This window comes from Strix uralensis, chromosome 16 (genome assembly GCF_047716275.1).
Source record: "Strix uralensis isolate ZFMK-TIS-50842 chromosome 16, bStrUra1, whole genome shotgun sequence".
In the NCBI taxonomy this organism is placed as follows: domain Eukaryota; kingdom Metazoa; phylum Chordata; class Aves; order Strigiformes; family Strigidae; genus Strix; species Strix uralensis.
The window spans coordinates 11,064,802-11,076,893 of NC_133987.1; the positions used below are offsets into that span (position 1 = coordinate 11,064,802).

A 12,092-nucleotide genomic window follows, 5' to 3' on the forward strand; every position below is an offset into this window, starting at 1 on the left:
GAATTCCCAGTGAGCCCCATGATACTTGATAAGAAGGCCCATTAGAGAGTAAGTTTATTCCACCTAATTGTGGCACTTAATGTAAGGGGATACCAATTTCACCCAAAAATAAAAAAGATTTTATGGCTTCCATTAAAAAAAAAAAAAAAAAAAAAAAGAAGCTGAAGAGATTTAACATTCAGCATCCTTTTTAAATTCTGTAAATCTCAGTATCTATTAAAGGAAAGAAATGAATGTGCTCTATCACGGATAGTCTAAGTACTATGCATGATAGAGCACATCTTCTCCAGCCACAATTTTACTAAATCATGGATTCTTTCTCTATCCAAATGGGTATGGTAAGTGATGGAAATTTTGCAATGGCATTTCACTGTTCAGTAATATATTAGATTGGATAAGGAATTCCTTGGATAAGGAATTGACTCGGTGGTCACACTCAAAGAGTTGCCGTCAATAGCCTGATATCCAAGTGGAGAGCAGTGACGAGTGGCATCCTCAAGGGTCAGGGTTGGGACCGGCGCTGTTTAACATCTTTGTTGGCGACACGAACAGTGGGACTGAGCGCACCCTCAGCAAGTTTGCCAACGACACGAATCTGTGTGGGGTGGTTGATACACTGGAAGGGACCTTGGCAGGCTGAAGAGGTGGGCCCGTGCAAACCTCATGAAGTTCAACAAGGCCAAGTGCAAGGTCCTGCACATGGATCAAGGTGATCCCAAGCACAAATACAGGCTGGGCGATGAGTGGATTGAGAGTAGCACTGAGGAGAAGGACTTGGGGGTATTAGTGGATGAGAAACTGACTATAACCCAGCAATGTGTGCTCACAGCCCAGAAAGCCAACCGTGTCGTGGGCTGCATCAAGAGAAGTGTGGCCAACAGGTTGAAGGTGGGGATTCTCCCCCTCTACTCCGCTCTCATGAGACCCCTCCTGCAGTGCTGTGTCCAGCTCTGGAGCCCCCAACATCAAAAGGACATGGACCTGCTCGAGAGGGTCCAGAGGAGGCCACAAAGATGATCAGGGGGCTGAGGCACCTCCCTTATGAGGACAGGCTGAGAGAGTTGAGGATGTTCAGCCTGGAGAAGAGAAGGCTCCGGGGAGACCTTAGAGCAGCCTCCCAGTACTTAAAGGGGGCTACAGGAAAGCTGGGGAGGGACTCTTGGTCAGGGAGTGTAGTGACAGGATGAGGGGTAATGGTTTTAAACTGAAAGAGGGTAGATTTACATTAGATACAAGGAAGAAATTATTCCCTGTTAGAGTGGTGAGGCACTGGAACAGGTTGCCCAGAGAGGTTGTGGCTGCCACCTCCCTGGCAGTGTTCAAGGCCAGGTTGGACGGGGCTTTGAGCAACCTGGTCTAGTGGAAGGTGTCCCTGCCCATCGCAGGGGGATTGGAACTAGATGATCTTTAAGGTCCCTTTCAACTCAAAACCATTCTATGATTCTATGATACTTATTGCAGATTACTAACCTGACACACATATGCTTTGCGCTGTAATTCAAGAGTAAATTATTTGAAGACAATTGTAAGGTTTAGGTTCTAGTACCTCTGCAAATTTAGAGTTTTAAATTAGTAACACAGAAAATTTGGGGTTTTTTTAATTTTATATTCCTTCTGCACACCTGAAGTTTAAAGGCGAGATAAACAAAAATATCTGCAATATTTATGAGCTTAAGTTCCAACTACAGTAGGACTTCTGAGTAGGTATTCACTTCTAAAAATGTTATACAGATCTCGAGAAATAAAAAGCGTCTACAATGCAATAAAGTAAGCTTTTTCTGCCTGCTATCAGAAGACAGCTGAGCACACTGGTGTTGCAAGACAACACCACGCCATATGCATCAGAAATTTTGCCTTAGCTACTTCGCTTTCTTAAGCTGTTTGGGTGCTTCGTCTCTTCAAAGTTTCATTTTAATTTTATGGAGAGAGGGGGAAGGAAACATATATATACATGTATGTACACACACACTTATCTAGGATTTATGTACACAAGTATCAATGCACATGCAAACACACATGGACACAACAATACACGCTGTCAGAGCATTGAAAGAGCAAAAATAAGGGATAGTGTAAAATGAGCTGGATAGCATAGATTATCCGGAGTTGGAAGGGACCCACAGAAATCATCATTTGTATCTCAAAAATCAAGAGTGGAGGGAAGGAAAGAAGAAGAATATTGCAAGGAATTCAGCACAACAGTTGTCCTTTGCCAGTTTTCAGAAAACAGTGGAGCACTGCAGAGAGAAGTGGCCTGAGGTACAGGCTATTGTGAGAGCTTCATATGTTCACGTGGATGTTAACAGGACTTCACAATTGTTTTACATTAACCTGAATGAACAAACATCAAAATGCTTCCAGGTTGTGCACATGCTAAAACAGAGCTGAAGTTAGACCACAAACAGTTAAAATCTCTGAAAACAGGATGTTTGACCCCTGTTTGCACCAAGCAGTAACAAAACACTATCTAAGCACACATTAACAGAAAGATGTCACTTATTCTCCCTTAGCCTACAGACAGGCTTAAACCAACTTTATACTGAGATACAGGTATATGTTCTATTCTTAGATTCTGCTTCAGAACAGGCAATAAAATCTTAAAATCCCAAAGCAAGATTAATCAAAACTCTTAACTCTTATCTGTCAGTTCAGAGGTACAAATCCAGGAAGTCAGTTTCTTAATCTAACTCCCTAAACCTTATCCTTATTTGTCTAATCATTTGTCATGCTAAACTTCAAGCGAAAGTTTACAAATCCCCAGTGAAGATTTCTGATGGTGACAGAGTCTCATTTTTTAAAATCATGTCTAATAAAAACCAAAACACTAATGAAATAGTTTGTCCTTTAGTCACTGAAGCTAACAATTCTTTATCCCTATTCCTACATTACAAACATTTAACTACATATTTCTAAGTGCATTCTATAATGTTCACAAAAATGTAATAAATAGAATTCCAGAGGGAAATCTATATTGACTCATGCACATATGGCATACAATTTCACTGGATTCAATCTCATTAAGTAACACTCACTTTGAAATTTAAAATACTCTACTTATAGAGAGAAATTACCATTTTTTTAACTCATCAATATTTGCAAACAATAGCATTTTTAAAGCTTGGCATTTTCTTATTTTGCCTGGAAAAATATTTGTATCTCATCTTGAAAACAAAGATTACAGACAATAAAGAATTAGTGATTATCTTCTGTACCTGACTGATGAGGTTGAGAAGGAGTTTGCCCTCTGAGCCAACCAGGCATGTCAACAGCTGAGGAATCCAGGCCAACCACTGAATGGGTGGGACACCAATACAGTACTTGTCTACTGCATCTGCTAAGGTGTTCTTATCATCATCAAAACTCAGCAGCCAAAGAACCTAAAAGAGAATTTCAAGAGGATATCTCAGCACTTAAATTCAAGAAACATCGATCACGATGATGCACAGAAGTCCACAAATATTTTATTAATATGATAAAGTTGCCTCGGACACAAGAACTTACATTCATTATGCCTAGCCAATGCCATTTCTTCCCTTGGATATAATATTTAAAGGATGTAAAAAAAATAAATGTAAGTTCCCTACTTGCTATGAAACAAGACAGAAAAAAGTGAAAGAATATGACTGTATTCCACAAATTCACTGGGGGGAACGGGTGGAAAATGAGGCATATTTATAGAACCTAGAATATGCTATTCATATAAATTAACTTTGATGCAAGAACTTGAGTATTTCTCTGGGTATTTTTTATTATTTTAACTGTTCATCCTTAATGATACTTTTTCTACAGCTTAATTTAAATGCAACTATATTAAGCCCTGACTAAAAATCACTAACAGTTATGCAAACAGACAGGGAGAATAATAAACTTCAGAGTGCTATCAAGGTCACCTTTAATCTAAAAAAATATTTTCTCTGTTTGTTTCATGTTCAAATTTGATTGTCTTCCACAGTCTGCTATCATTTTTTAAGTCTTCTTCATGACAGAGATTAAAGCAAATATCCCCAAACTGAGAAATACTACAAAGAGCTTTTTTTGGCTGAAATTTTGTTGAATTAAGAGTAAAAATTACAAAAAATGCTTATTTGGAATAAAATGCATACTAAGGTAAAAGTTAATATTAATTATCCATAGTAATGAAAAACAGACATCAAATTATGCTACTTTTAAAAAGACCAAAGGATGCCTTTCTGCAGATATTTCACCGCATTACACAGTAGAAGTACTGGATGTGATTTCTCCCTTTCCTCCCACAAAAAGGTCCATAACCTAAAGAAAACCCCAGATATCCCAATGAAGCAGAAAAACCCAAGATCAATTATATGCAGTGACCCAACAGCAACTGTATGCAGACTTTTTGCCTAAATTAAAGCTATCAGTAACTGATGTTTCTCTAATTGCACAGATTCGGGCATTGAACATTATCCCAACCTTTTCTGAAGGGGCGGAGCTCCGATTCTTTTTTAAACATCCAGATCTTACCTTTGCTAAGTATTTTCTTGATTTGCTCTCATTCTGATGACGACATGCATGCAGGTAGCAAGTAATAGCAGACACACCCAGGTGAAGCTGACGTTCTTTCACAAAAATATTCTCCAGGTAGTCACCCCACATTGCCCATGCTTTCACTAGCACATCATGCATTTGCACAGCTGCAGAAAAAGCTTTGTTTGCTTCTTCAGACCTGCATTGTGACAGTAAGAATATTAGCATTATACTCACAAAGTTACTAAATTATGTAAGTCAGATTTCTGACAGGACACTCAATTACTTTCTTAATACTCAATGATATTTTTACATTAAAGTTCTCTAGTAAAGTCCCTTATGACTGTTTTTATCTTTTTAAAGTTCAGCACCTATGAAAGTAAATGTTTCATAATGGGAACAATTATGTAAGTGTCTAAGATCTCCAGATACTCCCTGAAAAACTTCCAGTGTCCTTCAATTGCAACCCAAGCAATGATACTGGGAGAAAGAAGAACAAATGATAACACAAGAAGAGCGAAAGCAAATGCATTAAAAAGTGCTTCTTTGCTAAGCAGAAAAGGGAGTAACAAAAAGCAACATTGGGAAAGTGTTACATTAGCTCTCTTTTGGAGGACTACATCTTATTTAATTGTTCTCCCACAAAAGTCATGAAAAAATTTACAATCAGTGTTATGTGGAAGAAGTCAGTTCCTCATCCCTACAGCTTTAAAAGCTTATTTTTCAACAGGAAAAGTGAAGGACTATGAAGGTTAATCACACAGTTCTTGGTAACCAAAAGCTTATTTGTTTGATATTTCTGAAGTCTTCTCGAGGTTTCCTCAAGTGTTCTCAGTCCAAGATTTGGCATGATTCATCCCAATATATATATACAGTCCTTGAATCCATAACTTTTCAGGCATCAAAATAAAGGATGAGAAAACTCACATACACATTATTGAAATGAAGAAACTTTTAAGGTATTCCAAGATTCCTTATTAACAGAAAATGCCTCACTTCTCCCTTTCCAGAATAAACATTGCAATAAACCATACAAAAGTAACATAATGCTTCTCTAATTTTTTTTTTTAATTAACCATTTTTTATATAAAAATATTAGCTTGGAGGATTATAGTGATAAATTAAAATGACTAGTTATTGAGGCAAAACTATAAAAAGGAAAGCAACTTTGTCAAAGTATATATTAGTTTTTATGTTATATTAATGTGTTGCTTTCCACACCCTAGATCAAGGTTTTGAAGTGACCTACCACAGCAGCAGCCTGATAGATGACTTTGTATCATGACTTCCCCTTTATAAAAAGGGGACTTTTCCATCGGTTTTCTTTTCTCCTTCTCTACAATCCATCATTCTTGACACCTGAGATGACTTTTTTAAAATGGTTTCTATCACCTTGTTCAGCAAATGGACAGCACAGGCAGATGCAAGAGCAAAGGTGACCTTTAACTTCCAGTTTAGTTGACACACAGATAATCAGTAACCACACATTCTCAGCTTCAACCCTGCGACTGTTCCTAACCGTAACCTTCCTAAATTCCTGATCTCAACTGTGGTGCTAAAAAATGCCTGTATGTTTTTTGGTAAGATTAAGGAACTGTAAGTACATCAGAACCGTGTTTTAAACAAAAACCTTTATCTATTCTATCCTGAAAGAACAAATAGAGACAGTTTAGCTGCCTTTTACTTTATCTGCATGAATTAAAAAAAATTTAAAAAGATAGGGGGAGGTACACTCTCTTCTCTCTACACCTCAAGTGAAACTAAGCTTGCTTATGGCCGTAAAAAAAGCCCACTGCACTTTCCATCAAAATAATTGCATTCTGTCTATTTAAAATTCTCTCTTGTATCCACAGAAGATGATACTCATCATTTCCTGACTTAAATTGCTATGTGAGGTTGCAGTGTACAGCTTAAAACCTGATGGATTCCATTCTGTAAGTGTCCACAGCATAGTGGTAAAGGAATTATTCCACCCATATGTAACATGTAGCAATACTGCCATTAAATACCATGCATACTAAAAGCTGTTGAAATCCGAAGGGGGTTTTTGGCATCACTAAACAAAATTTGACTGCTGAGATATTTGTTTACTGAATTAAAGAGAGATCTTCCTCAAAATAGTAAGATGCCTGTTAGCATAAAGCAAAATTATTACAGAAGTAGTTGTGTGAAAGCAAGGGTTGCACCTAGGTGTTTAATTGCTGCAATGCAAGAGATCTCCAACACACAGCACATTAGTGTTTTCAAATCAGTTATCTGAAATGAGTGCTGCATTTCCATATTGCATCACACACCAGATTTGTCTAAGCACTCTGAACTATGCCACAACACATTTTCCTATGCCTTGACCAGCTGCAGCTATTAATGGGACATATCCAATGACAAGGAAACAGAAATGAGAGAAACAAAGAGGCAGGCTAATCTTGTTTAAGTAGCTGTAAGCTTATTGACTGAACTTTTTTTTTCCTTGGTTTTATATGTGATGTTTACATTAAGAACATAATTAAAGCCACCTCCTTTTGTCAACTACACTAAGATGTCAGTTTTTCTAAGTACTCACAGAACAGGGGAGGGGGGGGCAGAAATGTATCTTAAACTGCAAAGCTTTGGACAAATCTATTCTCACTGCCTCTTCCCATCTCACCCCCTTAAATATAAAACTTCTTAAAAAAGAACTGATGCAATGTTTGCTTTAACTACCTCTTTCCTACAATACTTAGAAATATGACCAACTATTACATCTTCAAACTGTAAAGGAACTCTCATGTATACTTTTACTTTCTTATACAGTTGTGACAAATTTTAGGCTGGTATAAACATATGGAACAACTTTTCTGCTCAAATAAAGTGTTGAAATACCTCAGCTGCATTTTTCTCAGATGTGTGCTTGTGCCTCTTCCAGCCAACATACTTACTTGTTAATCTGTGCCAAGAACATTCCCTTCAATGCATAAAACTCAGCAGTCATCTCCTTGGTGAAGTACTTCAGATTTGTTGATTCAATAACCTCAAGACCCTGTTAAATAAGCCTTAGTGAGAAAATCTTCTGAAATGGAAGGTTTTATTAAGATGAAAGTGCCATAAAACAACAGCCAAAATATTCTCTTGAAATTTAAATAGCACGAGTTTCTAGTATTTAATTTTCATTTTAAAAAATCTGAACTGACAACAATTTTAAGTTTACACTGGCCTATGCAAAACTATTAGACACTACAGACAACATTCATCAGGTGATGGTTTATCTTTTTCACCTTATGTTATATTATTATTTATATGTTATGTTACATTATTATTACAAGGTCCCAGTTTGCTGACCTTATAATCATGTCAGTGGCTTTTGACTACAACCACATTTTTTCCTTTCAACACATACAATTTCACTTCAGTAAGCCAGCATCCATCACTCATGAGTCAGACACTCAAAACTGACTTAGAGCTTCAGTTAGTCTTGCAATAGTGTTGTTTCTTCCTATTGCAAGTAATATAATTTTCAAAGACCTCTCCATTTATCTATCTTGTAAGATTTCAAAAGAACCCCGTATTTCCACTTTACTTTTTATTCAGCTAATTTTTAACATATTCACAGTATTCAGTTTAAAGAGGACAACGACTGCTTTTGACTAACACCATTACTTAAAACAACACTCTATGCATGGTATAACATGCCTGATGAAATTTAGACCCTGTTCTGTACACAGGCAGTTTATTTAAATCAATGTATCTGATGGCCCTTGTAATCCTCCAAGTTCCAACAACTTCAGAGATAAAGCCACCATACCTGCATACATTCATTTTTTCCCATGACTCCAGCCAGCTGAAGATAACATTTAACTTGCTGGCGAATCTTCTGAAAGCAGTCCACAATGGGCACAGTTGGAATTGTATGAATGCGACTCAGTATATCCAGAGCTACGTTGACCAGCCCTTGTTTCCGAGCTATCTTTCCATATTGGATAATTGCCGATGCAGAAGCATGAACTCCCAACATAGCGTTATTGGAACTAGGATCATGCTGAGAACTATTTTCATATGCAGTTACAATGGCTAGAAATAAAACATGAAATGTCTGTCATTATAAATGAAATTATATATACAGCAGTAACTTACACAGCAATACATATGAAATGATGACTTCAGATAATGAAACACTTAAACGGAAATCGAATGAAAACAAACACTTCCCAAATTCAACAATATTCCTGTATGTTTAAATAAAAAAAGTACTAAGAACTTATTTCAAACAATGTGTTGTCTGGAAAATTACATGATGAATGCATGCTGGACCAGGCAGTTTTACCCTGGTAATGATGTTGTCTCCACATGAAAATGCTGCTCCAGTGGGATAAATCATCTGACACAATAGGTAACCTGTTCCTCCAAGTCTTTACAACAGTCTTCATATCATGTAAGCTGTTGTTCCTTCCCAGATTAGTTGGTTGCAATCCTGCATTTATTTGGGCTGCTTCTTGCAGTTCAATTATTTGCTGTGCTGCCTAGAAAACATTAAACAATATAAATATCACCAAGAATAGTACAATAAGCCGGCCAATTTCATCGTTAGAAAAAGTTCTCTATGTATGACGCCACCTTTAAATGATCAAGTAAAGGCAAAACTATTTATGCTGTTTTAGGGACCTGTCTATTGGTGGCATAAATGACCTTTAACCAATCTAATAATTAACAAAATAGTAAAAAAAAAATCCATGAAATTGATTCAACACTTTAGTCATTGACTGAAATGTTGAATTCATCCACTGAATCACCAGCACAGAAATTATACCAATGGGTTGTTAGTCTTAAAAAACCAACAAATTATTTTAAAAAATAGAGGTGCCATAAAGTACTTTCTTACTGCTTGCAAAAGGTCCCTGCATAACTTCAGGCTCCCCTCTTCTCCAGGGATGGAGTACAAGTATCAAGCAATTTATTTCATGCATGCCTCATTCTGACAAAACCTAAATGGCCTAACATTATTTGGTTGCAAAAAGACATTACTGATCTATATTTAATGTGTTCTTCCTACGGGTTTGCTTGCTAGGTTTAACTTTGGGTAACTATGACATGTCTTTCCTTGATAGTATTAAGATAAAAATTCCCTCCACTCCTCCTTTTAATCTGAACTGCAAATGTTTTCACAAATTATTCCTCAAGTGGTATTGTCTTGTTTTTAAGAAGTTTGGTTTGTTTTTTTTTTCAAAAAAAAAAGCAGAACAAAAAAACCCAAACACACACCAAAGTACTGGAATCTATGCTTTCTCTTCACCTCCACCCTTTTCCCCACCACATTTAAATAAAACAATAGGTTAGAATTAAATTCTAACATACAGTTTTAAACTTATTACATCAACACTAATCATAGCACAAGTAGATATATGGAGAAGGCACTCAATACAAGGATCAAGTAAAAATACTGACCTTAAACAAAACTTTTAATGGAACTTTTAAGAATGAAACCCAAAACTTTTAACAGAACTGTACTTGTACAAATTCCCTGGCCATAATCTGACTTCTTGATAGAAACTTGAATGTACAGAAATACTATCTACGTGCTCCTGAAGGTGCTACTTTGAGATATTCTGCAAAGACCTTAGCTTTGAGAAGTTACTTAAGTTTAGAATGGTTTTTCACTGACATCTATTATCCTTAAATTAATGAGAGGTACAAACAGAAGATGGCAGTAGTCTCAAACCTACTAAAGGCAACAGACATTTTGTTAAAACTTCAACCACCTAAAGAAAAGGTCCAAACTTAATGGAATTTAATTACCTGTAGTACAATAAAACCAATGTAGTATTCTCTAAGCTACCACTGGGCAGATAACAGTTGTATTCATTGTTAATCAACCAAATAAGATAACTATTTGGAAAAAAAAAAAAAAGGCAGTCCAAATTTACAGAGTGAAATCTCCTGAAACAAAATAAATTAAAGTAATATTTTCCTACAATCATCTCAGTATCAGCTCTCACAATAGCTTAACCTTCATCCTACACCCATTCATCACGTAAATTTAATTTTCTCACAGGTATTTAATCACATACTATCTGATATTAAGAAAAAAGTAATTACTGCAGTGCAAATTCACGGCTGCATTTGTACCTCTGTCAGTCACTGACTAATTTATCATTTCTTCAGGAAGAATATATACATATTAGATTATTTTAAAAGCTGGTTTTAATTGATATCCAAAAGCATTTAAATACTTTATTTAGCAATACTAATCCTTTCATGCTGCAGATACTGCCATTCTTAGGGGAGGGAAAACTTGAAATATCAGTGAATTCATTTTATCCAGAAGCCTTCTAGTGGTATTGTATCAGCTCAAACAAATGAAACAGTTTACTTGACAACTTCCTTTCAGTATGGAGAAAAACTCCATATTCATTCACTTTATCTGATGCATCAACTTATATTATAAAAATTCAAAAGTAGGGGCTGCTGTGTAAGCTCTATCCACAAGTACAGTTACTTATGAATCACACTGGGCATGACACACAGGGTTAAACTCCTGATCTTAAACAGAATTACAGAAGCCACTATAGCAAACAGAACTCAGAAAGCAAGGTCCTCTGCACTTCGACAGGTAAGGTTCATTCACAGTTCTCTGAGCAATGGTCCATCAAGAAATGCATCCCTGTTACAAAATTTCAGGTTTTGTTGCACTTGGATATTCCAGAATTTCTCCCTGGAGATGACAGGTTCCCTCAACAGTAACAAGAGGTAATCTTCATCAGCTATATGTTTATCAGGACACCTAAATAGGAACACGGTCAGCCTAAAAGACAAATGGATGGCATTTTTTGTCCAGATCACATAGTGCATGACAGACCGAACACAATCCTGCCCCAGTCCCACTTCCACGCCCTGGCTGCAGCTGTGCAATACAAATCAGAGGACACAAGGTTCATTTTCAAGAAGCTTCTGGAAGCACTTCAAGGCCAAATTCCATTTTTTAAAGGTGAGTTTAGGCACCTACTTCCATTCAATTACACTTGGCAGTAACATCTGCTCTCCAAAATTATTTTCTTACAGTTGCAAAATGAATTTGGTAATTAAATTCAAGAGAAAACAAAAGGGTGTTGACATTTCATACATTTCAAAAGGAAATAGGACCACATTTTTGTTATGGTGAAATATGTGTAAAAGTTGCAAAGGACACAAGCCGTGCATTTTTCACCACGTAATACATGTTATTTCATCTCATATAATATAGAATATGCAGTTTAATTATTATCAGAGTTGTGCCAGCTACTTCCCAAAAATGTTTCTGGAGGTCTGAAAAAAATGACCTCAAGTTCTTACAAGCTCTTTCTGACAGGACAAGAAACACATACTTTTCCTTAATTTTTTAAGTGGACCATTTGCAGGTAACATGTATGCCAAAGAGAAAGGATTTAAACGCGTCTTGTCTTGAAATTGAATTGTCAATGTTGCGTGAAATGAAATAAAAGATTTCTCACAGCAAAAATAAACATGTACCTGGTGTACAGCATCTTAAAACCAGTTTACATTTAAATAAATGCTGGAAAACAGTACATTCTTTGCCTTGTAATATTTAATGATTTGAGGGCTAAAACATGATGCACTTAAATAAGCACTAAGAACTTGTT

General features: G+C 36.4%; 1 protein-coding gene across 4 annotated transcripts in view; it reads right to left on the bottom strand.

Annotated features, from left to right (window-relative positions):
* Positions 1 to 12,092, bottom strand: part of TRRAP (transformation/transcription domain associated protein) — a 103,914-nt gene that overhangs the window by 22,921 nt on the left and 68,901 nt on the right. For 3 of the 4 annotated variants that reach the window (XM_074886628.1, XM_074886631.1, XM_074886630.1), the window contains exons 59-63: positions 8,750 to 8,978; positions 8,264 to 8,529; positions 7,401 to 7,501; positions 4,483 to 4,684; positions 3,213 to 3,377 (exon numbers count right to left, since the gene is read on the bottom strand). In XM_074886628.1, coding sequence (XP_074742729.1) covers positions 3,213 to 3,377; positions 4,483 to 4,684; positions 7,401 to 7,501; positions 8,264 to 8,529; positions 8,750 to 8,978 — 963 coding nt within the window. The remainder of the gene's footprint in view (positions 1 to 3,212; positions 3,378 to 4,482; positions 4,685 to 7,400; positions 7,502 to 8,263; positions 8,530 to 8,749; positions 8,979 to 12,092) is intronic. The other variant, XM_074886632.1, reaches the window with a different exon arrangement.